Source organism: Panthera tigris, chromosome E2 (assembly GCF_018350195.1).
Source record: "Panthera tigris isolate Pti1 chromosome E2, P.tigris_Pti1_mat1.1, whole genome shotgun sequence".
Lineage (NCBI taxonomy): Eukaryota > Metazoa > Chordata > Mammalia > Carnivora > Felidae > Panthera > Panthera tigris.
Window position 1 is genome coordinate 8,020,765 of NC_056674.1, and position 27,495 is coordinate 8,048,259.

The 27,495-nt window shown below is 55.4% G+C and overlaps 1 protein-coding gene across 4 annotated transcripts in view; it reads right to left on the minus strand.

Annotated features, from left to right (window-relative positions):
- The window catches only part of MYH14 (myosin heavy chain 14), a 90,164-nt gene extending 62,896 nt beyond the window's left edge, over window positions 1-27,268 (minus strand). Inside the window, exons 1-10 of one of the 4 annotated variants that reach the window (XM_042970328.1) lie at window positions 27,234-27,268; window positions 21,790-22,200; window positions 16,297-16,453; window positions 12,359-12,386; window positions 12,127-12,229; window positions 11,476-11,496; window positions 10,081-10,173; window positions 8,857-8,920; window positions 6,606-6,704; window positions 5,804-5,944 (exon numbers count right to left, since the gene is read on the minus strand). In XM_042970328.1, the coding sequence (XP_042826262.1) occupies window positions 5,804-5,944; window positions 6,606-6,704; window positions 8,857-8,920; window positions 10,081-10,173; window positions 11,476-11,496; window positions 12,127-12,229; window positions 12,359-12,386; window positions 16,297-16,453; window positions 21,790-22,197 (1,114 nt within the window). In that variant the 5' untranslated portion in view covers window positions 22,198-22,200; window positions 27,234-27,268. Of the gene's footprint in view, window positions 1-5,803; window positions 5,945-6,605; window positions 6,705-8,856; window positions 8,921-10,080; window positions 10,174-11,475; window positions 11,497-12,126; window positions 12,230-12,358; window positions 12,387-16,296; window positions 16,454-21,789; window positions 22,201-24,567; window positions 24,656-25,342; window positions 25,442-27,233 lie in introns of those variants that run through there. The other 3 variants (XM_042970327.1, XM_042970326.1, XM_042970329.1) reach the window with 3 other exon arrangements.
- Window positions 27,269-27,495: the final 227 nt, after the last annotated feature.

A 27,495-nucleotide genomic window follows, 5' to 3' on the forward strand; every position in this document is an offset into this window, starting at 1 on the left:
GGGCTTTGAGCTGGGAGGAGCCTGCTTGGGATTCTGTCTCCCTCTCTCCTCTGCCCATCCTCCCTTCAAAATAAATAAACTTAAAAAAAAAAAAAAAAGAGGGAGGCAGAGGGAGAAGACCACATGAGCAAAGGTTAGCGTGATGTGCTTTGAACCCGGGAAAGACAAGAAAACGGATGTTCCTGGCGAGCCTTCAGAAGGAACCAGCCCTGCCCAGAGCTCGATTTTAGTCCCAGGAGACTGGCTTTGGACTTCCGGCCTCAGGCATTGTAAGAGAATAAGGGTGTGTTGATTTAAGCCACTGTTTGTGGTCATTGGTGACTGGTCATGGGAAGCTGATACAGGGGGTCAGAGGTACCATGTTGTAAGGCACGTGCTGGAAGGCTGGTTAGTACAAGCATACCCTGCACGCCCGGGTTAGCCCCTGTCTTGAGACTATAGAGAGCCATCTCTAAGCCCATCAAGCAGAATATGTAGAACACGTTGTTCAGTGTTCCAGGTCAGGGGCTCAGGGGTGGCCAAGCCGGGGCGTCTCCTTTGTAACCGAGAGTGTCCAAATGGCAGGCTTTGATCTCCTCGGAGCCCTGGCTGTTTAAGACAGGAGAGTCTACAGAGAGTTACTACTATAAAATTTGTTGTTGTTGTTAACATCTATTTACTTTTGAGAGAGAGAGAGAGAGAGAGAGAGAGAGAGAGGTGAGCGGGGGAGGGGCAGAGAGACGGAGACACAGAATCCGAAGCAGGCGCCAGGCTCTGAACCGTCAGCCCAGAGCCCGACGTGGGGCTCGAACTCACAGACTGCGAGATCATGACCTGAGCTGAAGTCGGACGCCCAGCCGACTGAGCCAACTAGGCACCTCCAGAGAGTTACTACCATAAAAGCTGTATGTGGGGCACCTGGGTGGTTTAGTAGGTTAAGCCTCGGGCTTTTGATTTCAGCTCAGGTCATGATTTCACGGTTGGCGAGTTCGAGCCCTGACTTCAGGCTCTGCCTGAAGAGTGTGGACTCTGCTTGGGATTCTCTCTCTCTCTCTCTCTCTCTCTCTCAAAATAAATGAATAAACATTTAAAAAAAGGATTTGGTGTCTGGAATTAAATACCTTGCGGCACAGGAATCTACATGCACTAGAAACTGCTGAATTGTGCATTTCACAATGATGAATTTCACGGTTACATGAATTCTCTCTCAAAGAAAACCAAAGGCAGACATTGACTGCACTTGAGGTGAACACTGACTAATGAAAGAACTGTCAAATCCATACGCTGTGTATCTGAAACTAATGTAACATCCATTAAGAATAAAAATGAGTTAACAAAACAGGTTTTGGTATAGTTTGCAGGGCACAACAGGGTGTGCAACAAATACTGATTTTTCTCCATCCCCACTGAGATCATAATCCCTGTGGAAAGTACCTGTTCCTTCCTCATCTCCTGAGCGTGCGCTCTGCATACAGTTAGTGCCCTATAAATGCTTTCACGGATGAACTTAAGCTTGCCTGTTTCCAGGGAGGAATTCCTTCCGTGGTCCACACTACTTCTGGGATTCAATCTAACCTCTTATCAGGGTTTTTGGCACCCTGTCCCTGACCCTCACAGCTCCTCCGGCCCCAGGGTCCCCTCGCTTACTCCAAGCAGCCACCCAGCCCCCTTTCGGTTCCTCCAACACTCTTCCTTGCCGCCAGGGCTTTGCCTCAGACCCTCCCATCTATGCCTGGTTAACTCCTGCCAGGTCATCAGTGCTCAGCCGAGGGCCGTCTCCTCCAGAGGCTGCCCTGACCCTCCCCCGACCGTGATGGAACCCCGTGACATGTGGTCCCTGATCCATGCACCTTCTATTGGTCACCCTTGCCCCCTCCACGGGCTCAACTCTAATCCGTTTGTGTAAACGGACACTTCGAGGTCTGAGCATTCCACGGGTCAGGGGCTCGTTCCTTCTTGGCCACTGTGAGTTTCGCCCAGTGCCTACAGACGACTGGCCCACAAACCCCCTCGCCGTTGGAAGACTCACTCTATTAATGAATAAATGGCAAAAAGTTAACTAGTGGGGGATACATTACCGGATGTGGGAGTTTGCAGTGTGGCCTTGGACAAGCTGGGTGACCTCGTGGGCCTCAGTTTCCCAAGCTGGGCAGTGAGAGGAGCTGGGTTCAGAGATCTCTGGTTCTGCCCGCCTGGGGTCAGGGGGCACTGGGCAGTCGGGGGACAGCCCAGAGCCCTGGCAGTTCTGGGAGTCTCCCCTGGGGACAGCGGCGCACCTCCCAGAAGATAAATAAACCAGGACATCTCCCTTATGGACCCACAATAGCATCATCACCTAAAAACTGAATGATCGTTCATTCCTTAACATCAGCCCGGACCCAGCCCGGACTTGAGTCCCCCGCAGTGGCCTTTAAAATGGCCTCTGACAGTTGACTTAGGAACTTGCACCGGGGCCAAGCGCCCGGGTGAATCTGACACCCGAGAAGTTGGCAGTTAGCTCTTGCCGGTGACCTCGGACCAGCCGATGGCAAGGAAGCCCAGGCCAGCGGGGGCAGGGGCGTGGGGCTGGTGACGCCCAGTCCTGCTCACAGGAGCCAGGACCCAAGTGCCAGGTTCTCTGCTCAACCACTGGAAGTGTCATTCATGCTGCCTGCCTGGACTGGTCCCCAGTGCTCTCCGCCCCAGGCTTCCCACTGGCGACCACCTTCCCAGAGATGGTCCGGAAAGGTTCCCAGAGGTGCCCACCCGCCTCCCTAAAACCAGATCACGGGCTGGCTGTGGGGTCCGACCCAGGTCCCACCACCTCCTCATCCACTGGGGTGAGTCCCAGGGAAGACACCCCAACTCCCTGGAACTCGGTCACCTCTTCTGTCAGAAGGAGTCTAGACAAAGGTGACTGGCTGACTCCACTCCTTGTCAATAAAACGCTAAAGAAAACGACGATGAGACCCCATCCACCTGCCACACCAGCGAAAACCCAAAAGCTTACGACGGCGGTTGCTGGCACGCACCCAGGGACACAGCACTCTGGGGACACCGTGGGTGGAGATGGAAACTAGCGCCACCTTCTGGGCGGCGATGAAGTGGATTCTCCACAATTGAAAAAACACTCGGGGCGCCTGGGTGGCTCAGTCGGTTAAGCGTCTGACTTCGACTCAGGTCACGATCTCGCGGTCCGTGAGTTCGAGCCCCACGTCGGGCTCCGTGCTGACAACTCAGAACCTGGAGCCTGCTTCCGATTCTGTGTCTCCCTCTCTCTCTGCCCCTCCCCTGTTCATGCTCTGTCTCTCTCTGTCTCAAAAATAAATAAACGTTAAAAAAAAATTTTTTTTAAAAAGAATCCTAGTCCATTTAAACAACGAAACCTCATGCAGCCCCTCCCCAACACACAACTGAAGTCTACCTATACATACAAAACCAGAATTATTGCTAAAATATACTGTCTGCTGGGAAAAGCGAGGCACAAAGCACATTAGCAGAGGAGAGATGAGCTGAGTTCTTAACCGCAATGCCACCCCCGGTGTGCCAGGTGCCTTTCACCTGTTCGTTGCTGTATCTGGGATGGTCCTGGGCAGAAGGTCAAGGAGATGCGGTCCCCCTGCGGCAGCAACTACAGAGGAACTTTTAAATGCAGCAGCGGAGCATTTAAACTGGCTGGGGGGCTCAGCCAGTTAAGCGCCTGACTCTTCACCTCGGCTCAGGTCATGATCTCACGGTTCGTGGGATCGAGCCCCAGATTGGGCTCTGCGCACTGACCGCCAGGAGCCTGCTTGGGATTTTCTCTCTCTTTCTCCCTCCACCCCCCCGCCCACTCTCTCTAAATAAATAAATATATAAACTTTAAAAAATGCAGTAGAGAAATATCTTAACATTTTTGTCCCTAGTACGGCTGAACATCAGCCCCGGGGCTAGGAAATGCCTCCTTTTATAGAAAAGTAACATGTGTCTTTTCGTAGATGTCTAAAATATTTCTAGAAGGGGATGCAGGAAGCTGAACGGTGGGAGGGAACTTAGGGCTCAGGGCACCTCAGGAGACGTGGGTTTCCTCGCCGCGACCTTTGGCACATTCAGATTATGTCACCACGTGCCTACGGCCCTTCAAAAGTTTTTTGTTTTTCACAATTGCAAAAATTGGGGGCACCTCGGTGGCACAGTCAGTTAAGCGTCCGACTCTTGATTCCAGCTCTGGGCATGATCTCACGGTTCGGGAGTTCGAGCCCCACGTCAGGCTCTGTACTGATAGTGTGGAAGCTGCTTGGGATTCTCTCTCTCTTCCTCTCTCTCCCTCTCTCCAAATAAATAAATACATTTTTTAAAAGTTAAAAAAAATAAAAAAAAAAAAATAAAGGAAAAGAATTGCCCATAACCAGGGCACAGCAGGGCAGCTGCTCCCAGGGTTACTTGAGGCAACGTGTGTCAGAGGCCAGGCCCCCCTGTGGCCGCTGTCTGAATTTGTTTGCCAGCTGCCCGGGCGACTCTCAGGCAGGCGGAGGAAGTTACACAACCAAGGTTGGGAAATCCAGCAGGGAAGGTCTGAGACCCTGGGTCAATACTCCCCAGGAGGCCGGCCAGTTTGCAGCCTGGGTAGACAGGCAAGCTGGCGCTGGGTTTCCAGCCCTCCCAGCTGGCCCTGGAGCCAACAATAGCTCCCTGGGCCTCCCGCAGTGCTGGAGGCCAGAGGAGAAAGGGACGCGGCCCCTCCACTCAACCCTAGACCTCAAAGTTCACGCGAACGATGAAAAGTCAGGCAGTCGCGGAAGGACTGAGGTCCACCTATATGCACTTATGGGCTGAATCGTGCCTGTTCCCCTACAAACAGATATGCTGACGTCCTAACCCCCAGGACCTCTCAGAATGTGACCTTATACGGGTACTGACTCAAGCGGATATAATTAAAGTCCAGATGAGATCGCAGTGGAGCGGGGTGGCCCCTGATCCAACACGACAGGTGTCTTTATAAACGGGGGAATCTGAACACACAGATGTGCACATGGGCAGAAGCCACGCGATGATGAAGGCAGAGATCGGGTGATGCTCCTATGTGCCAAGGAACACCGAAGACTGCCAGGAAACCACCAGAATCTGGGAGAGAGGCAGTGAACAAACAGATCCTCCCAGGACCAGGCCTGCTGGCCTCCAGAACCAGGAGACCAGCGGCTTCCGCTGTTTAAGGCGCTCGGGTTGTGCTTTGTCACAACAGCCCTAGCAAACAAATACAGTACCTCGGGGTGCCTGGGTGGCTCAGTCGGTCGAGCGGTCGAGCGTCTGACTCTGGATTTCACCTCAGGTCATGATCTCACGGCTCATGAGATCGAGCCCCGCATGGGGCTCTGCGCTTGAGAGAGCAGAGCCTGCTTGGGATTCTCTCTCTGCCCCTTCCCTGCTCATTCACTCTCTCTCTCTCTCCCCAAACAAATAAACATTAAAAAAAAAAAAGAAAAGAAAAGAAAAAGAAATTGGCCGCCCCAGCAGCTCAGGCGGGTCTGTGGTTTTGCCGTAGCTTGCTTGTCCCCAGTTACGGTTCTCTGCTGTTCCCAAATCGATCCATTTTGTTAGCAACTGAGCCAAGAGTTCTATTTTTGGGGTTAACACCCTGGGAACACCGGTCCTCACTCTCTCAGCTCCTCGGGCCTTTGCTCAGAGGCCACCGTCGCTGTGTCCCCTTCCCGATCCCCTCCTTAAAGCTACACGTCCTCCCTCCTCCAGCCTCCCCGCCCCCCCGCCCCCGGTTCTTTTTCCCAACCCGGGACTGACTGCCCAGGTTCCCCGCCTGCCCATGCGGCGCCCCAGCCCCACCTGCAGCCGGGGTTTGGGGCTCACTCACAGGTGATTTCCTCCGGGGTGAATCCCAGGACCCTCAGCGACTCCAGAGTCTCGTGGAAGAGTTCCCGCTCCTGGCCGGGAGGGGACGACGACCCGTTGGTCAGGAAGCGGTAGTGGGAGCAAGGCTCCAGGAGGAGGTCAGCTGCAGGGTGTCATGAGTGGAGGCCCAAGGTCAGGGGCGAGCCGCGGAGTCAGACTCACGTCCCGATGGCCACGATGGCCACCCCCGGGGCAAGCGTCGCTTCCCCACCGGGGACCTCAGTCTCCTCCTGTCCAATGAGTGAGGACCCTTCCCTCACGGTGGAGTGCACGCTTAGCACACATCAGACCCTTTCGTCTTCCCTCCTTCCGGAGAGACTGTCCAGTCCCGTAACTGCCCAGGGCAGGCAGGGGCTGCAGAAGCAATGAGGCCGCGGGGGCCTGAGTTAGCGGAAGCCGTGGGACAGTGGGGTTGGCAGCAGATGGCACGTGGGTCCTGGAGCCTGACAGAGGGGGGCCGGGAGGCAGCCAAGGCTACGGGCGAAGGAGCCAGCCTGAGAAGGAGCCTCGGGACAGTGGGGACCACTGTAAATGGGAGCCCCGGACTTTCTTCAGCCAGAGCGCGGGAGGAGCAAAGAGGAGACAGGGGGGAGCTCAGGCAGGAGGCGGCGTAGAGGGGACCCGTATCCACCGCCCAGCAGGAGCCTGACCTCAAGCAGGTGCCTGGCAAATTCTAGCGCCTCCCGTTTCCTCCTCCGGGGGCCCAGGGAAGCCAGACGCCCACCCGGGGCTCCCTCCCACGCCCCGTGAGCCCCTGCACTGACCCTTGAGCTGCTCTCCCGCGCCTCCCAGCAGCTGGTAGAAGATGTGGAAGCTGCACTCGTCCTTGGCTTGGCGGATGGCCCTCGACTTCTCCAGCAGGTCTGGGCGGCCAGGAGTCAAGTGCCACAGGGAAAGGGTGGTGACGGGCGGGGAGGCGAGCCCACACGGTGCCCTCGACCCACGCCGCTCCCCACTGCTCTCCTGTGAAACCGTGGAGCTGTTCACAGCCCAGGCCAGCGTCCTTGCCACTAACTGGAAGAATGGCCTCAGACCCGTCACTCAAGCACCGTGCCTTAGTTTCCTCATCTGTGCAACAGGCTGGACGCAACACGCAGGAATGAGCCGCTGCGAGGGCAGGTGCGTTATCGTGCGTCAAACACCCAGAGCGGTGCCTGGCATGTAGTTAACCGCGACCAAGAATCTCTCTGTCCATTGTTTCCCTGCCAGCCTCAGTTTCCCCGTACAGATACGGGGAGCCATCGGCGCCTCCCTTCCAGGAAAGTCACATGGCACGTTCACACACTAAAAATTGGCAAGCCGCCCTAAAGTAAAATCAAACACCTGATAACGTGTTTGCCCCTCTGCGCCTCACGCTCATGGACCGCGAAGCACCTATTTCGAGGGACAGCAGTCACATAAGACCTACCTTGGGGAGCCCTGACCAAGGTCAGCTGCAAACCATTGACCAAAAGCCCTGGGTCGCTAACCTGCTCAGGTAAGAAGGAGATGACCCGGGGAAGGGATCCCCCAAGGCAGGGTAGGGTTGGGGGAGCACGCACCCCAAGCCTCGGTTTCCTTTTCTGTTAAATGGGATGATAGCCATATCTGGCTGGTATGGGTACAGAGAGAGGACCTGGGATCTCATAGGGTGAGCTCTCAGAGGAGAAACTCTCAAGAAATTTTGGTCGTGCTCGGGGCACCTGGGTGGCTCGGTCGGTTAAGCATCCAACTCTTGGGTTTCGGCTCAGGTCATGATCTCATGGTTTCACGGGTTCGAGCCCCACATTGGGCTCTGTGCTGACGGTGTGGAGCCTGCTTGGGACTCTCTCTCTCTCCCTCTTTCTCTCTGCCCCTCCCCAACTTGCGCTGTCTCTGTCTCTCTCAAAAGAAGTAAATAAACTTAAAAAAAAATTCTGGTCATGGTGACGCTAGGGCTGAGGGGTCAGGTTGAGCCTGAGACCCACCTGATTGCTGATTGGCCTGGAGGTGGCACCCCCCCCCCACCTCACCCTCCATGAACATCAACCCACAGGCTGGTCATTGGCCCCAAGGCAGAGGCAGCCATGCACTAGAGATCTGCCCAGAGGGGGCAGCTGGAACTAGAAGGGGAGTGCGGACAAAGAAAGTCTGTATCTGGAGGTGGGCAGAGAAGACAAATGTCCTTCTCCCCCCCCACCCCCCACCAGGAACCACGGGGTCAGAGGAGGTACAAGATGGCGGGATGGATGGGGCAGGAAGAGCCGGGCACTCTAAGAACCTGCGTAAGCAGGAGCCTCGATGCTGAGGAGCAGTGGGCTGCAGGTGCCGGTAGCTCCAGGGGACCCGAGGCCAAAAGCCCCAGGAAGCTGCCAGTAACTCCCATAAGGACATTGCTAATTTGTTCCCATCATTAACTCCTAACGATGGCAGCTCGTTCTGGAATGCTTACCATGTGGTGGGTGCCATGCTACTAATTTGACCCCCATTGTCCTACAACCCTTCGAGGGCAGGTTCTATGATCCTTCCCTGTGCACACAGGGGGAAACTGAGGCACAGAGCGGTCAAATAACATACCATAGGTCCCACGGCTCAAAGTGGCAGAGCCAGAATGTGAACCCAGGTCGTTGTGATTTCTTTGCCCCTCCTCTTAAATGCTGCACTCCTGGAGCTCCTCTGTTTGATCGACACCTCACATGCGTTGTCGCACCTTGTGCATCGTGTGTGACTCCAGGGGGAGGAGACTCTGCCCTGGTCCCCCCCACACTTGCCCCAAGCACCTTCTCCCTTTGCTGGCTGTGCCCTGTGTCCTCTCTCTGCGGTAAAGCCGCGGCCAAACCACCGCCCCTGCCCTCCTCCCTCCACGGGGAGGCGCTGCACCGACGCCTACGCAAGGTTCCTTTCTCTTTCACAGAGGGGGAAACTGAGGCACCGTTTCTGAGCAGCGAGGAGCCAGGCTTCCCAGTGTGTGTGAACACCTGTTTCCTGCAAGCAGGGAGACCCCAAGGGCCACCCTCCCCGGCCGCCAGGTGCCCCTCGGGGGCTATGAGAGGATACAGGTCTCGATGTTGGCACCCACGATGTACCCGGCCACGTCAAAGTTGATGCGGATGAATTTGCCCTGGGAAGGAAGGGGTTGGGAGTTAGCAGAGGGTCCTCCTGCTCCCCCTGAGGACCTGAACAGCACCCCTAATCCACACTCACCCCTCCCAGAACTAGGGCGGCATCTCAACTTTCTTTCTCCCTCCTCCTGAACCCCATCCCAATCATGAGGTCCCAACCAGGGGGTCCCTGGGGAAGCTAAGGTCCAGGCCCCTTTGACTGCTTTCCTCAGGCCCCAGCCCCCTCCTCCCTCAACCCAGGAATCCAGGCCCCCAGCCCCCTCCTCCCTCACACCCAGGAGTCCTGACCCCCAGCCCCTCCTCCCTCAGACCCTGGAGTCCTGACTCCCAGCCCCTCCTCCCTCAGACCTTGGAGTCCAGGCCCCTAGCCCCTCCTCCCTCAGATCCAGGAGTCCAGGCCCCCAGCCCCTCCTCCCTCAGACCCGGGAGTCTAAGCCACCAGCCCCCTCCTCCCTCAGACCCAGGAGTTCAGACTCCCAGCCCCTCCTCCCTCAGACCCAGGAGTCCAAGCCCCCAGCCCCTCCTCCCTCAGACCCAGGAGTCCTGGCCCCCAGCCCCTCCCCCAGACCCAGGGGTCTAGGCCCTCAGCCCCCTCCTTCCTCAGACCCAGGAGTCCTGCCCCCAGCCCCCTCCTCCCTCAGACCCAGAAGTTCTGCTCCCAGCCCCTCCTCCCTCAGACCCAAGGGTCCTGTCCCAGCCCCCTCCTGCCTCAGATCCTGGAGTTCTGCCCCCAGCCCCCTCCTCCCTCAGACCCTGGAGTCCTGACCCCCAGCCACCTCCTCCCTCAGACCCTGGAGTCCTGACCCCCAGCCCCTTCTCCCTCAGACCCTGGAGTCCTGACCCCCAGCCCCTCCTCCCTCAGACCCAGGAGTTCAAACCCCAGCCCCTCTTCCTCAGACTCAGGGGTCCCGGCCGCCACCCCCTCCTCCCTCAGACCCAGCAGTCCAGTCCCTGGCCCCTCCTCCCTCAGACCCAGCAGTCCAGTCCCTGGCTCCTCCCTCAGACCTAGGAGTCTAGTTCCCGGCACCCTCCTCCCTCAGCCAGTCCACACCATCTTCCTTTCCCCTTTACCACCCCCTACACTCCTACCTCCCATCTCACTGACCCTGCAGCCAACCTGCGGCCTCCCTTCCCCCCACCCCCCGCCCCAGGCACTCACAAATCGGGAAGAGTTGTCATTCTTCACTGTCTTGGCATTGCCGAAGGCCTCTAGGATGGGGTTGGCCTGAAGAAGCTGGCGCTCCAGCTCACCCTGCGGGCGTGGGAGACAGCAGGTCAGTGAGGACCGCCTGGGGTAGGGGGGGGCTGGCCCAGCTGTGGGGGGGGGGGGTCTGTGCTGCAACCGGCTGGGGCCTGCTTTCCCGATTGTTAAGGGAACAGGGAGAAACTCCAAGATACAAGGAGAAGTGGAAACATCACAAAACATAACGAAAGCCAGCAGCAGATCACAACGTGATCCCTTGAGAGGGACGCCTGAGGGGCTCAGTCGGTTAAGCGTCTGACTTTGGCTCAGGTCATGACCTCGAAGTTCCGGAGTTCGAGGCCCACATCGGGCTCTGTGCTGACAGCTCGGAGCCTGGACCCTGCTTCGGATTCTCTGTCTCCGTCTCTCTCTGCCCCTCCCCTACTCGTGCTCTGTGTCTCTGTCTCTCAAAAATAAATAAACATTAAAAATTAAAAAAAAAAAAAAATCTAGGGGCGCCCGGTTGGTTCGGTCGGATAAGCATCCGACTCTCGGTTTCAGCCCCGCTCATGGTCTTATGGTTTTCATGAGTTCGAGCCCCGCATCAGGCTGTGTGCTAACAGCAAGGAGCCTGCTTGGGATGCTCTCTCTTCCTCTCTCTCTGCCCGTCCCGCACTCACTCTCTCTCTCTCTCTCTCAAAATAAATAAATAAGAATTTTTTGGAGCGCCTGGGTGGCTCAGTCGGTTGGGCGTCCGACTTCGGCTCAGGTCACGATCTCACGGTCCGTGAGCTCGAGCCCCTCATCGGGCTCTGGGCTGACAGCTCAGAGCCTGGAGCCTGCTTCCGATTCTGTGTCTCCCTCTCTCTCTGCCCCTCCCCCATTCATGCTCTGTCTCTCTCTCTCTCAAAAATAAATAAATGTTAAAAAAAAATTTTTTTTTAATAAATAAATAAATAAGAATTTTTTTAAAAAAGAAAAAAAGATCTGTACTATCAATATGACGTGCTTCAAAGTCTGGCACATAGTAGGCATTCAAGAGGCGGTAGGTCCCTTCTACCATTCAGGTCTGACTCTGAACATTCGAAAGAATTTTGACATCAACAAGCTGCGTGGGCCATGGTAGGGCCATACCACACCGTAGCATGGAACCCGGTGTGTGCCCCACGACAGCAGTGGGGAGCCCCGCACGTACACAGTGGGGCTGCATTAAGTGACGGCACACGGCCGGGCACGCCCACAGAAACAGGAGCACGGCTCCCCGGTGGTGGCCGGCGATGCCCTGGACCTGCCTGCCGGGAGGACGTGGGCGGGGCGGACCCGGGGGGCGGGGCACGAGGGCAGGACTTGAGGCGACTCCCGGCTACTCACATAAGACACGGTGATGGCAGCCTGAGGAAGCCACGGGACACGAGACACGGACCAGGACACAGACCGGGACGCGGCACATGGAACGTGGACAGACACACAGGTGAACCGGAGGTCCCGGGTGGCGGGCAGGGTGGGGAGAGATGTGAGGGGCTGCGAAACTGGGCACGTGGGGTCGGGTGGCCCGGGTTCGAATCCTCTCCAGCCCCTTCCTGGGAGCGTGACCTCCGACGACCAAGGCACCCCAGCCTCGCCCTCGGTTCCTCCTCTTTCACTCCGGAAAACGACACCCACTCACTGGAGCGTTGGGTTAACGTAAGAAGAGAGACGGGCACTACATAGACGCTCCCTGCTGAAGTACACTGAGGACTGCAGGTGCTCAGGTCAGGCCCCACACGCAGTAGGTGCTCAAGACCGTCAGCGCCTACCACGTGCTGGGTGCCGCTCCAAGGGCTAAGGGGGTCAAGAACCGGCCCTCGGATTTCCCTTTCCAGGCACACAGCAGGCGCGCAGGCAGCACGGGCAGCCGGTTGAAGGCTCCCAGCTGCGGCCCTCCACACGGGAGGCAGGGGACCATGGGGAAAGCAGAGCCTGAGATGGAGGGGGCACTGCCGGTGGCAGGGTCCAGAGCGGGTCCCAAGGCAGGTAACTCACCGGTACGCCTGGCTCCTTCCTGCCCTTTGGGGACGATGCCACGTGGGCGAGGTACTGGATGACCTTCTTGGTGTTTTCTGTCTTCCCAGCCCCGGACTCCCCACTATGGGGGAGAACACAAGGGGGAAGCAAAAGGGTGGACCGTGGTGCCAGGTAAGACCTGACCATTCCAAGCAGAGCCACACCCAGCCAGGACCCTGCCTCCTCCAGGAAGTCCTCCAGGATTACTCACGTGCAGAGAATGGACTGATCTTCACGATCTGGAAGAGATAGAGGGGGACAGGTCACCTGGAGGGTCTCTCTAGTGAGACTTTTGGTCCCTTATACCAAACCCTTTTCAAAGGGGGTAAGGAAGCCTTTTGCCCCCAAAAAGGGTTTAAAAAAAAATTTTTTTTTAATGTTTATTTATTTTTGAGAGAGAGAGAGAGAGAGACAGCGCAAGCAGGGGAGGGGCAGGGAGAGAGGGAGACACAGAATCCGAAGCAGGCTCCGGGCTCTGAGCCGTCAGCACAGAGCCCGACGTGGGGCTCGAACCCAGGGACTGCGAGATCATGACCTGAGCGGAAGCCGGATGCCCAACCGACTCAGCCACCCAGGCGCCCCGCCCCCAAGAAGGGCTTTGGTGTGTGACACTCCTGGATTCTAATACCCCAGCCCAACTCAGCCTCTTGCCTGCTATGTGATGCTGGCAAAGTAGCTACCCCTCTCTCAGCCTCAGTCTCCTGCCCCATCAAAAGGAGCCGACGAACTCCAACCGGAAAGAATGTCATTCCTTCAACAAACTTCAATTTGAGCCCCTGCGTGTGCCTTTGACATCCAACAGGCCACAACACAGCAGCGACTCCCCCAGCGCTCACCCTGCACCTGACGCAACCCTTCAAGAAACGTGCACTGACTACCTACGGAGTGCCAGCCGCCTACGACAGTGGGAACTGGCAAGGTCCCTGCCCCTTCACACAGCTTCTGCTTGAGTGGGGACAAGAAGCACATAAAGTAAAACCGAAGGTGATCTGACTGGTTAGTAATGCCCGCAGACATCCTTGATTGTCACAACCGGGCATCCTGTCAAGCACCCTACAATGCATGAGACGCCCCTATGTAAGGAATCATCCAGCCCCAAATGCCAATAGGGTGAGGAATAAGAAACCCTGGCGTAAAGAAATGACTGAGGGGTAGAGAGCCAGGAAGGCTTCCCCAAAGAGGTGGTGTTTCAGCTCAGCCCTACAGGACGAGGAAGTAGGGCAAGAGCATTCCAGGCAGAGGACACAGCCAGTGCAAAGGCCCTGTGGTGGGACCAAGCTGGAGATGTCTGAGAGACAGAAAGGAGGCCAGTGAGGCCGGGGGACAGGACAGAGCTGGAGATAGGTACAGAGGGGTTTGGAGGCCATGGTTAAAGGCTCTGAATGGGGGGTGGCACCTGGGTGGCTCAGTCGGTTAGGCATCCGACTCTTGGGTTTCAGCTCAGGTCATAATCTCACAGTTCATGAGTTTGAGCCCCACGTCAGACTCCACGCTGACAGTGTGGGGTCTGCTTGGGATTTATTCTCTCTTTCTTTCTCTCTCTCTCTCTGCCCTTCCCTGCTGACACTCATTCTCTCTCTCAAAATAGATAAATAAACTTAAAAGAAAAAAAAAAGATCTGGATGGTTTTTAAGCAGGACAGAAGGCCTCTATGTGGTTTTCAGCCAGAGGGAGAGCTGCATTCAGCCTGGTTTGGCAGCCATACGGACGTGGGTTCAAGGTCCAGCCTCCCCTCTGCCTAGTAACTCTGAGGTGCTCTGTGCCTCAGTTTTCCCATCTCAAAAACGGGGCTCAAATCTGCCCTGACATCACAGGGCTGTAGTCAGAACTCAGAGAGAACGTCCAAAAAGTTTCTACATACTAGCTGGTATAGATTGCTGCTTTGTGGCCTGTTTTGTGTCCGGGGCTGAGCCCTGGGGCCCAGGATCTCGCTCTCACGTCTTTGAATCTCACACACCCAGCACGAATTGTAGTTTGTTGAGTGAACCACGTTCTATTCAGCTGAGGTTTATCACCTCCATTTTACAGGTGAGGAAACTGAGATTCAGAGACGGGGAGCCACTTTGCCAGGGTCACACAGCAAGCAAGGGGCCGAGTTGGGGTGCGCAATCGGAACCCAGGCGGGTCACACGTTAACACCCACAGCACCCAGCCCAGGAGGAGGATGCGACACACAGCGTGACTTACAGGGAGGCGGAGGTTGGGGGCCCTCAGTTCAAGTCCCATCCCAGACACCCACCCACCACTGGACTGTAGGCAATGACCGCACCGCTCTGTGCCTCAGTTTCCCCATCTGGAAAGCAGGGATAACGAGCACACCTACGTCATGGGGTTGCTGTGAGATTTAAACCTGTTGATTCACGAAAGGTGCCTAGCACAGAGTAGCCACTCACCCTTACTTTATTGTACGTTGATTTATTCCCGAGACGTAATAACTAATATGTAATAATGGCTAAAAATTATTTTAAAAAGAAATGTAGAACAAATTAGGTGACATAACAAAAGGCAATCAGCGCTCCCGATGATTACATAGAAATTTATAATGTGAATACAAGAACATCGCATACAGATGCGTTCTATCGCACAATGCAGGCATGTGATATATCGGATATTACACCAGTGGATCTCAAACTTGGCTCCAGCATCAGAATCCCCAGAAGGAGCCCAGGAATCTTGTGCCAACACTGACCGCTGAGCCTCACCCCGAGAGTTTCTCTGACTTAGCAGGTCTGGAGTGGGGCCCAAGTTGGCAGGTCTGACAAGTGCCCAGGTGACGCTGATGCTGGTGGTGAGGGCACCACACTCCGAGAACCACTGCGTTATATAATATAAATGCGTTATTATAACACACGATAGAACGATGGCATGTAATAAATGATATAAGATACACAAGTGATATAAGGATATAAATGATGTAAGTATATAGGTACCATATAAATATCCTGCTGCATATTATTATACGTCAGTAAGACATACATTTTAAAATAGTGAATGTGCTTTATATAAACCAAAGTTATTCAAATAAACTTACAATAAATACATAATGGTTACATTATGTATAAGACACATGAATTATGTAATTTTGCCTGGACATCTTTTTCTTTTTCATTTTTAAAAATATTTTTGGGGCGCCTGGGTGGCTCAGTCGGTTGGGCGTCCGACTTCGGCTCAGGTCATGATCTCGCGGTCCGTGAGTTCGAGCCCCGCGTCGGGCTCTGTGCTGACAGCTCAGAGCCTGGAGCCTGTTTCAGATTCTGTGTCTCCCTCTCTCTCTCTGACCTTCCCCCATTCATGCTCTGTCTCTGTCTCAAAAATGAATAAACGTTAAAAAAAAAAAAATATATATATATATATATATTTTTTTTTTTTTTTTTTTTTTTTTTTTTTCTTCTAGGGGCACCTGGGTGGCTCAGTCAGTTAAACATCCCACTTCGGCTCAGGTCACAATCTCACAGCTCATAAGTTCGAGCCCCGCGTCGGGCTCTGTGCTGATGGCTCGGAACCTGGAGCCTGCCTCGGATTCTGTGTCCTCCTCTCTCTCTGCCCCTCCCCTGCTCGTGCTTTCTCTCGCTCTCTCAAAAATAAATAAACCATTAAAAATTTTTTTTAAATTTTGTAAATGTCTTACTTACTTTTGAAAGAGGGACACAGTATAAGCAGGGGAGGGACAGAGAGAGAGAGGGAGACACAGGATCCGAAGCAGGCTCAGAACTCGTGAACCATGAGATCATGACCTGAGCCGAAGTCAGACGCTTAACCGAGTCACCCCTGTGCCCCTGCCTGGACATCTTTGTGCAACCTGACCAGCTGTACACAGCAACCCCATGTTGCCCATCATCTATGGGACTGACATGAATTCCGTGGCAACGCAGATCATGTCCACGACATAAGTGTGAATGAATGAACACCAAGAATCACTGTCTCAAGAGGAAATGTTGCAGAGGCCTGGGTGAGCGAACACAGAGACAAATAAAAAGGGGGCCTGTCTGGTAGGACCAGAACTTGCCCGCTGAGCCCTCCATTTGTGTTTCCTCCTGCCTCACAAAGAAGCCTCACAGAGTCTGAAATTCTTAACCTGTCATCTTATTCTGACCCCCAGACCAGCCCCCCTTGGAAAGACATGTACAGCAGTCCCAGCCCCACACTCACCCTGGAGCATGCTTCGGTAGGCCCCCTCTGTCACCGCATACACGTGGGGTGGTACTTCATGGCGCTTCTTGCCCCGGTACATCTCCACAATGGCCTCCGTATAGATGGGAAGTTGCTTGTATGGATTGATGACCACACAGAAAAGGCCAGAGTACGTCTGCAATGGGCAAGAAAGGAGAGGGCTTCAGCTGCCTGCCTGAGGCCCAGAGGGCAGCATGGGACTGCCATGTGCGGTTGGGCATGTTGTGCACTGAACGAGGATATCCATCAGAGGGGTTGCCATTCACACCAGGAGAAGGTAGACTCGAACTTTTGTTACAAAGACTTTCAGGCTGATGGTAGAAGAGGATCTTTCCAAATGGCACAAAAAGTGCTGTATGGATGATTCACCGTGAGAGAGAGTGTGGCCTGTACAGCCAGACTTGGCCAGACTTGGCTCACAGCCCATCACCGCCTGGACACACACACACACAGAAAGCGACCATGTGCCAGCTCATGTGCACCACCCTATATAATGGCAGGAGACTGAAAACGACCTGCCTTCATGTTCTTTTTTTTTTTTTTTTTTTTAACGTATTTAAGTCATCTCTACCCCCGACTTGGGGCTCACACCCATGATCCCGAGATCAAGAGCTGCAGGTGCGTCCAGCTGACCCAGCATGCGTGTTCTTTCAATGGATTCCTAGGATGCTCTCGGTGTACAGATGGAGAATTCTCTCCAAGACATTATCGAATAAAGAAAACAAGGTGAGCGCTGTTTGCACCGAAAGAGGCAAAAGGAATAATTTGGATGTCTTTGCGCACATGCGCATAATACACGCTCAGAAGCCATCACAGTCTCTGCAGCTGAAACAGGACAGGGACAAGTCTGCGGTCTCTACTGAAAACAGACTCACAGGGCCTCGTACGCGACAGCCTTTGAGGTACACTTCCATTGGGGTTTGGAAATGCTAAGCGTCAGGTTCAAGGTGCGTGGAAATAAAGCTGCCATTTTTCTTGCGTCCAAGTTTACCGACGCCCGGAATTCGTCGTCACACCCGTGGGGGCCTGGGGTTCAGGGCCCCGTTAACGGGTTAAGAGCTTTTCCAGCTCACACAGAGCATCTGGTAGACGGGAGGCACTGAGGGCACAGAGGGGCGACAGGATGGCTAGAGAGCTGCCTGGCCACCTAGCTAGACCGCCGGTGAAGCTAGCTGGAGTTGCCCACAAAATTAGCCAGACAGTTAGCTGCTCGGGACCCGGCTAGTTAACTATTAAGCCGCTGGGCTATTCAGCCAGCTAGCCAGCTACTTAGCTGCCTGGTACAAGGACTGCTTTAAGCTCAGACAGCTTCTCAGGGTGTGGCCACCACAGGCTGGCCCAGCTCCCCGGTGCCAACCTTTTAATGGTGGGAGGGTGGGTGGCCGGGCCGGGAGCAGAACAACCGGTTTGCTGGGTGTCTGCCCTCCCTGCCTTGAGCTCCCCGGTTTGCAGCAGAGGGCGGGGCGGCCGGACCACATTCCCTGGGAGGGTATCTCATGGCTCCTGGCGCCCGGGCCCCCACTCCCGGCTGGCAGAGGAACCCCCTCCCCACGCCACCCATCGGCTCACCACAGCCCCCTCCTGCCAGCCACACCTCGTTGCCCGGGCGACACCCCTCCACCCGTGGCAACCCAAGCTGGCTGCCAAGGCCAGGGAGCAAAGGGCAGAGGCTGGGGCATGCAGAGCTGGGGACGCCCGGCAGAAAGGTCTGGAGCCCCGCGGCCCCAGCCCTCGGGGCTCTGAAGCGGACCAGCCCAGCAACTCTCCCCCCACTGTCTCTCTCCCCAGTCTCGGTCTCCTCCCCACCTCATTACAGAGGCTGTGGGGATTAAGGGAGATAATGAATAAAAACCAGCTGGCCCAAGGCGGGGCCCATAAAAGGCACTCCCAACGCAGGTCCGAAACTCTCATGTTACCCATCCCGCCTGGGAGCTTGGAGCTCGCTCACACTTCCGAAGCCGAGTCATCCCGGGTTTCCAGCTGCGTGTGGCTGGCACATCAGAGGGATTTGCCCTCTCTGAGCCTCAGTCCCCAGGCCTGGGAAATGGGGCTTTTAACCCTCACCGCCTAGAACGATTCTTGTTTTTATTGTCTAATGGTTATTTATTTATTTTGAGAGAGAGAGCGTGAGCATGCGTGCACGCCAGTGGGGGAGGGGCAGGGAGAAAAAGACAGACACGGGGAGAATCGCAAGCAGGCTCTGATGCGGGGCTCGAACTCACGAACCGTGAGATCATGACCTGAGCCGAAACCAAGAGTCAGACGCTTAACCGACTGAGCCACAGGGGCGCCCCCACCACCTAGAAAGATTCGGAGGGAACCGCCACAGGGCATCTTCGGTGCCTCAAGGAGCAGGGAGCACAGCGTGTGCTCCCCACGCCCGAAGCATCCCAGCAAAGGGACCGAGACCCTCAGCGACTCAAAGCCAAATAACATTATTAGTGGCCGAAACCGGGTTTCTGGCGCCCCGGACACCTCACTCTCCACCGGGCGACACCGCCTTCCCCATCACCGGTCAGCCGCTAAGCACATATTTACAAAGCGGGGGCCCGAAGGCAGGACGGGGTGCAGCCCGATGACACCTCTAGCATCTTCTGGCTGGCGCCCTGAGCAAGCGCCTGGAGCTTTCTGGGTCTCACTTTCTCATCACACGAGGACAGGAACAGCACTATCCACATACGGCTGCTGGGAACCATCCGCAGGCTCACGTTGCACGAGTGGGGCACAGCAAGGGCCCGGGCGCCCTGTGCGGGCGCAATACGTTAGCTGCTAACTACTGCCGGGCCAACGGCCTCTCCTCTCCAAGATGTGGGAATAGTTGCTAATTCCTACCTTGCAGCCCTGGGCAAGGGGGCCGGGGGGCGGGTCAGCAAGATCACATCAGAAAGTTTAGAACAGGGAAAGCAGGCATTCACTAAGTGCTAATGATTATTATTAAGGCCCAATTAGCTTCCTGTCTAGTCTTCTGGAATCTTCCATGTCACTTCCATTTGTGAGATCCAGAGCAGAGGTCTCTTTCCCAGGGCTTGCGAGAGCAAGGGAGGACTCAGCAGGGGCCAGTGCGGCCTGGAGAAGGTGCCAACGCCATCCAGGGTCAGACAGCCCTCAATTCAAAGCCCGTGCCCGTCACTACAAGTAGAGGGGCCTGAGCCAGCCACTGGCTCTCACAGCCTCAGTTCCCTCCTTCCTAAATGGGAGTCTGACTTCATAAAAATACTCTGATCTTGGGGCGCCTGGGTGGCTCAGTCTGTTAAGCATCCAACTTCAGCTCAGGTCATGATCTCACTGTCCGTGGGTTGGAGCCCTGCATTGGGCTCTGTGCCGGCAGCTCAGAGCCTGGATCCTACTTTGGATTCTGTGTCTCCCTCTCTCTCTGACCCTCCCCCGTTCATGCTTTGCCTCCCTCTGTCTCAAAAATAAATAAACATTAAAAAAAATTTTTTAAAAAACAAACACCTCTGATCGTGTGCTTTGTGACCTTTAACAGGGTGGATATTGGGGCCTCTTTATTTATTTACAATATATACTATCTATACTAAATATATTTATATTATAATATTATAGTATAATATTTATATATAAATATTAATGTTTATAATATTTTGATATATGTCACTCCTGATGTCAATGTCCTTTCATCACTCTCCTTAAAGTTTTGTTTTTGGGGGCATCTGGATGGCTCAGTCGGTTGAGTGTCCAACTTCAGATCAGGTCATGATCTCACGGTTCGTGGGTTTGAGCCCCACATCGGGCTCTGTGCTGACAGCTCAGAGCCTAGAACCTGCATCAGATTCTGGGTCTCCCTCTCTCTCTGCCCCTCCCCTGCTGGCGCTTTGTCTCTGTCCTTAAAAATAAATAAATGTAAAAAAAAATTTTTTTTTAAGTTTTGTTGTTGTTTTTAATATAAAACCAGCACTGTTCCTTTCGAGGTGTTAGCTAGGAATTTAATGATTTTTCTTGGTGGAGGGGGGCACACCAAGGCGGTGAGACCACAGTCCTGTAAGCAGATGTTTGGAATACCACTCTGGGGCCAGCCACCTGGGTTCAAATCCTGACCTGACTCCTTCCTATCTAGGTGACCCAGGACCCAAGTCACTTGACATTCCTGAACATCAGGTGATAACAACAGTCCCCCACCCAGGGGTGCGCTGATAACCCAGTCAGCACTTAGAACAGCACTTGGCACATGGTAAGTGCTCAGTAAATATTTGCTAGCCACCATTATTATTATTTTTCGTTATTATTGTAGACATTCTTTGTCAATCTCTTTAATCCTGTTTGCTCTAATAACGCTCTGACTGCCCATTAGAACCACCCTGGAAGCTTATTAAAGAGACCAACGGCCTTGTCACAGCCCCAGAAAGGCTGATTTACACGGGGGATGGGGCTCAGGTGTTATATTTTCAAAAAATTCCCCGCATGATTCTAAGGCAAAGACAGGCTTGAGAACCACTGGCCTACTCCTCCTATCCGCTGTGAAGACGAAATCATGGGAGGTAGGAAATGCTCCATAGTCAACCTCACTATCATCAACTCCACCTGTATCTTTTTTTCTCAAGTTTATTTATTTATTCCTGAGAGAGAGAGAGAGAGAGAGAGAGAGAGAGAGACAGCGCAAGCAGGGGAGGGGCAGAGAGAGAGAGAATCCCAAGTAGGCTCTGCGCTGTTCGCACAGAGCCCCATGTGGGACGTGAACTCACGAACTGTGAGATCATGACCTGAGCTGAAATCCAGTCGGATGCTTAACCGACTGAGCCACCCAGACGCCCTAATATTATCTTTATCTTAAGAGGCACCAGAGCAAAGGGATGGAGCCTGGAGCCAGACTACCCAGGTCTGCCATGTCTAACTGGGTGACCTTGGTCAAGGGACTTGACCTTTCTGTGCCTCAGTGTTTGTTTGTTTTTTAATCTGTAAAACGGGGACGACATGCTTTATAATTGTGAAAGCGTATGGAGACAATATAGGTAAGAGTGCCTAGTACATGCTTAACAAATGTCAGCTTTTACTGTTATTAAATCTCTCGGGGGCCTCAGTTTCCTTTCAGATAAAAGGGGCTTAATAATAGCCTCTCCTCTGTACGAAGTGAGAGGGAGTGAATTAACACATGGAAGGCGGTCAGCGCAGAGCCTGACCTGCCGGTTTCCATACTCGGGGGTTGTTATCCATTATTATTACAGACCCGCATCCCTTTCTCAAAATCCTCTGGATGTGTTATATTTGCGAACTCGGAATTTTTTTTTTACACTTGAGGAAAACAGTAAAGTGCGGGGCATGTACTGTATAATATTCCGGGCCACCCCCAATGGGGTCGGAGGCAGTTCCGCCGGCCCAGTAAATTGTAATTTGGCAACCGCGCGGGATGCCCCTTAGAAATCGCCCAGCGTCAGTCGAGTCCAGTCGGGTGCTGACACCCAGCTCCTCCGCAACCCCCCCCCCCCAGCACCGCCCTCCCCGCAGGAGGCCACTCACGTAGATGAGGCCCGAGTAGTATCGCTCCCGGAGGTTGTGCAGCACCGAGGCCTCGTTGAGACACGTGAGCTCGGCCATGTCCTCCGCCTTGCTGAACTTGGGCGGGTTCATGCGCTGGATCTGGTCCCGCGGCAGCCGCAGCCGCCGCCCGCTCTCCGCCAGCTCCACCTCGGCCTCCTCCTCGCCCTCGTCCCGCAGCGCCGCCGCCTCGAACCCGTGCAGCTCCGAAGGCACCCACACCAGGCGCCGCGCCGTCCACTCCACCTGCGGCGAGGTGCCCGCGCCCCCGGGCCCGCCACCCACGCCCGGCCCACGGGGCGTGAACAGGTACGGCTGGGCGGCCTCCGGCACGGGGCTGGGCCTGGGGGCCGCCTTCCGCCCAGGCACGGACAAGGTCACCGCGGCCATGGTCTGCAGGGGAGAGAAGAGAGTGGAGTCAGGTGGGGCTCCATCCCCAGCCCGGGCCGCTCCCGCCCCAGGCCGTCCCCACTGCCTTTCTTCGCCCGACCTCTTTTTACACATCTGCAAAATGGGCCCACAGATCTCCTTTACTAATTCCATTCATTCATTTAATAATTATCTAACGAGCCTGGCTGAGCCAGGCACCATTCAAAGCCTTAGCAAAGGATTCTGCCTACATTAATAACGCCTCTACCTTCCGGCCCTGTGCTGTGTGTCCAGTGTGGGAGCCACTGGGCTCGCCTCCTGGGCACTTAAAATGGAGAATCCAAACTGAGATAGGGTCCTAAGTATAAGACGCAGGGCGGATTTCCAAGACGTGGTACCACAAAATAATCGTTAGTATTTTTTATATTTGATGACTGCTATACTGCAATGATAATTATTTTGAATACACTCGGTTAAATAAATATATCATTAATGTCACTTGTTCCTTTTGAGGGTTTCCTCAAAAACTCAAAAGGCTTTTTTGCTTTTAGAGAAAAAGAGTGCGCAGGGGAGAGAAAGGGAGAGAGAATCTTAAGCAGGCTTCATGCCCAGCGCAGAGCCTGATGCGGGGCTCGATCCCACAACCCTGGGATGATGACCTGAGCTGAAATCAAGAGTCAGACACTCAATCGACTGAGCCACCCAGGTGACCCCCAGTTGGTGTGGTTTTTTTTTTTTTCATTTTTAATGTGGCAACTAGAAAATACCTAATTACATACTTGGCCTGTATTGTATTTCTATTGGATAGGGCTGCTCTAATCCCAGGAGGCAGATAAAAAGATAAATAAGTAAATTATATAGTATGTTAAATGTGATAAGTGTCAAGGAGAAAAATAAAGCAGGAAACAGGAGACGTGAGGATTGAGGGGTGCTGCAGTTTTAATTGCCCAGGGAAGGCTTCTCTGATGTGGTATTTGAATAAAGACCTGAGGGAGATGAAGGGATGAGCCATGGGAATGTCAAGAGGTAAAGCATTCCAGGCTGGGAGAAGAGCCAGTGCAAAGGCCCTGAGGCAGGAGTGTGCCTATGTGTCTACGGCATTGTAAGAAGCCAGTGTGGCTGGAGCCGAGTAAACAGCGGGGAGAAGGCAGTAGGGGAGGTAACAAGGGGGACCAAGAGGGCCAGACCGGGTCATGATGAGGACATCAACCTCTTAGGTGTAAGCCCTAGGAAAGTGTCAATCTGATTTCTGTCACGCAGGTTCCCCAACCACCTGTGGTCTACCCCACAATTGCAGAACAGACTCAAATCTCATGCTTTAGTAATCCGTGCCCTGCTTCCTGGCAACCCAGCTTCCTTTTCTTTAGGATGGGGAGAGAGGCCCCATTCATTCACTTCTCCACTCAACATTCCCTGAGGCTGTCTGGGGACCCAGAGATGTTTCCCATGAGGCCCTGCCTTGAGGAGCTTCTGCAGCCAGTGTGAGCGCTGAGCCGATGAGCCGTGGTGGAGACACTGGGTGAGCCAGAACGTGCTAGACCCCTCCCTGCCCTCAAAGGGCACACAGATCAGCGGTGAATAGACCACAGCAATCAATTCCAGGGCGGTCTAAGCACCAGTCGGGAAAAACACCCTCCCTGTCCCTGAAGACGTCTGTCTCTTCTCTTCCACCACCTCAAACGCCCGCATCACTGCCCCGCCACTCCAGTCACCGGAATTCGCGAGCATTTGTCTCCCCATCTCAGTGTTTCTGCCTCTGCCCATCAGGCCCCCCACCTCCAACATTCCCCTGGAGAAGTCCCTCCAAATGGCCAATTCCTTTTTTTTGTTTTTTTTTTTTTGAGAGAGAGAAAGATCGCAAGAGTGGGGAAGAGGGGCAGAGAGAGAGAGAGAATCTTAAAGCCATGCTCAGCACGGAGCTCAACACGGGACTCAATCCCACGACCCTGGGATCATGACCTGAGCCCAAATCAGGAGTCGGACGCTCCACCAACTGAGCCACCTGGGCGCCCCATCACCCGGACCCCCCCCCACACACACACACACACACACTCCTCGGGCCTGATGCTCTCAGGCCTCAAACCAAGGGTCCCCACAGTCAAGCAGCAGGGTTCTACCACACTCCACGCCACAGACCCCCCAACTGCCAAGGCTAATCCCGGGCCTCCGGTGAGGCCCTGATCCACCCAGAGCCAAGTCCCATCCCTGGGACTTTGCCCCTACCCTCACCCTACCCCACCCACCCACTGCTCCCTCCCATCTGCGACCTTTGACCAGGAAAGGTTTGGGAGTTTTTGTAATCCTCCAGTCGTAGGCCTCCCCTCCCTACAGCCAGGAGTCTGGGCCCCCAGTCCCTCCTCCCTGGGACCCATGAGCCCGGGGGCCCCTCACCTCACTGCAGCCAGGCTAGAGGTGAGGATGATGGGACATCCAAATTCTGAGCCCCGACAACAGCCCCGGTGAGGAATGCCGGCAGGCCTTGGCTCGGAATGGCCGAGCCCCTCCGGCAGCCCCGCCCTCGTGAGCCGGCAGGAACACCTTTGCCAGGGCTCATTACTGTCACCAAGGCAGGTGCTTTCACCTGCCCTGGGAGGGGCAAAGACTGCTGGGCTGGAAAAGGAAAAGGAGCCAGGTATCCGCCCCTGGGGCAGGGGCTGGGCCCTTGGCATCCAGCCCTCTGACCTCAGCCTAGTGATAGTTTTGGAGTACCCTCACTGCCAGACCCGGAAATCCGGGCCCCCAGCCCTCCTCCCTCAGACCCAGGGGTCCGGGCCCCCAGCCCCCTCCTCCCTCAGACCCAGGGGTCCGGGCCCCCAGCCCCTTCCTCCCCCAGACCCAGGAGTCCGGACTCCCAGCCCCCTCCTCCCACAGACCCAGGAGTCTGGGCCCCAGCAGCTCCCCCCTCAGACCCAGGAACCCGAGCCCCCAGGCCCCTCCTTCCTCAAGACTAGGAGTCCAGTTCCCCAGACTCAGTGTTCCTGGCCCCAGTGCCTTTCTCCCTCAAGATCTAGGAGTCCAGTTCCCAGTGCTGTCCTCACTCAGACCCGGGATTCCTGGCCCCCAACTCCCCTCCTCTGATCCAGGAATCCGAGCGCCCAACCCCCATTTCCCCGAGACCCAAGCGCCCTTGTGGCCGCCCCTTCAACCCCCGGGTCCTCTGCGCTACCTGGGGCCGCCGGCCGGTGCGGGGCCGGTGCGGGAATCGGGAAGATGGGGAGGGGGCACGGGAATCCCCAGGCCGCTTGAGCTCTCAGGTGCAACTACCTCCGCGGTCCAGCGCGGGGCGGGGCCACGTCGCGTCACCGGGAGGGAGCCCGGCTCTGATGTCACCCAGCACCTGCCCGGCTGGGAAGGGGGCGGGTCCTGGAGCTGCAGGGCCTTTCACCGGGGGGTGGGGGGGGGGGGGGTGATGGGCGGGGGGGGGTGGGAGGGAAGAGGAGGCGGAGATGAGATTGTTGCCAGGTGGGCGGCGGCGGCCGCCGCGGCGGCACCATGAGCCCCTCCTCCTCCTGGCCGGCAAAAGTCAAGGGCCGGTGGGGCGGAGAAGCCTCCGCGGTTCGAATCCCGCTCAAGCTACCTGGACCTCCGCTTTCCTCTCTGTGAATTGTGGCCAATGAAATAAGATGATGTGGGAGAAAATGCCCCCAGCCCAGTGTTTAATCAAGCAGTGCCTCACGACAACATTTAATCTTTCTGAGCCTCAGTTTCCCCAACCCCGGACAACACAATCCACAGAGAGGATTAGGTGTATCGAAGAAGACCACGGTGTTACTCCGGCCTCCGGAGCTCCTTTCTTCTCGTGGGCGAAAGGAGGACTCGATAGTGGTAAGCGCATCTACTCTGCGCCGGTGTTTTTCTGCTCTGAGAACATCTCTCCGAGTTTTAATTCATAGAATGATCACAAAAACCAATACGATAGCGGGGCGCCTGGGTGGCTCAGTCGGTTAAGCGTCTGACTTTGGCTCCGGTCATGCATGATCTCACGGTTTGTGAGTTCAAGCCCCGCGTTGGGCTCTATGCTGACGGCTTGGAGCCTGGAACCTGCTTCGGATTCTGTGCCTCCCTTTCTCTCTGCCCCTCCCCCACTTGCACTGTCTCTCTCAAAATAAATAAATAACATTTTAAAAATTTAAAAAAAATACAATAGGGACGCTCAGGATCCTCATTTGTCCAATGGGGAAATCGAGGCACGGAGAAGGGAAGTAACGCGAGGAAGGTCACAGTCACACAGAGGGAGAGTTGGGACTCAGGCTCACCCGTTTTCTTTCTTTCTCAAGAGGGATTTGGAGAGAACGGGTGGTGGGTACTCTCAGAGATCAATGTCTTCCTCCTCGTTGGTGAAATCTCTTGAACCTGCTTCCCCATCTACGCCATACGGACCACAGCTTTCCTTAGGGGACTACTGTGAGATTAAAAAGGTTAAGGGGCCCAGCACACAGCTGGCCTCCAAAGTGTTATTCTTAACCCTTCTCCGTGCAATCACCGCCTCTGTCCAGCTTCAGTTTTCCCTCCCTGTAAAATGGGTACAATATAACCCATCTCGAGTTACTATAATTTTTTAGTTGTAAAAAATAAAAGCGTCCAAGTACATCATAAGTGCTCAAATATGTCTTTCCCTACCCCTCTGCCTCTGCCAGTCATGACCCCTGCCTCTGGTCCGCAGATTTTACACGTGAAAACAGAGACACTGTCACCTGGGGGCGGAGGAGTGAAGGCGATGACTCAGGTATTAGAGCGTCCAAGGTCCCTAAGCGAGCCTCAGTTTCCCCTCCTGCGGAAGAGGCCTGGAGCCTCCAGCGAGGACCCAGACCCGGCCTTACACATAGTAGGAACTCGAGTTGGGGGCGGGGGGAGTGTAGACTCCCCGCCCCGCCCCCCGCCCCCCCCCCCCCCCGCCACCGTCCCGCTGCGCGCCCAAGGTGAGTGGCCGCGTCACCGCCTCTCCCCCGCCGCCCGCACCGCCTTCGGGGCCCGTATCCGAAGCCCCTAGGCTCCAGCCTCCCCGGGCCCAGCCCTGCTCTGCCGCCTCCGGCGGGCAGCGGGCCCCGGGCACTCACCGGCTTCCAGGGCCGTCCGAGGCTTCGGCCTGGGGAGAAAGAGGGGCGGGCCCGCCAGGAAAGCCCCGCCCACACGAGCGCAGCTGGGGCCAATCGGCGCCCGCTGCGACAAGCTACGGCCCCGCCCGTAGGGGACGCTCCCGCCAATCAAGAGGAGCGGCTGGCTGACCGGGCCAATCAGAAGTTGTCGGAGTGTGCCAGCCGTGGGAAAAGCAGGGCGCCGGAGTGCGGAGCCAGGCGGCGCGGTCGTGGGCAGGACCCC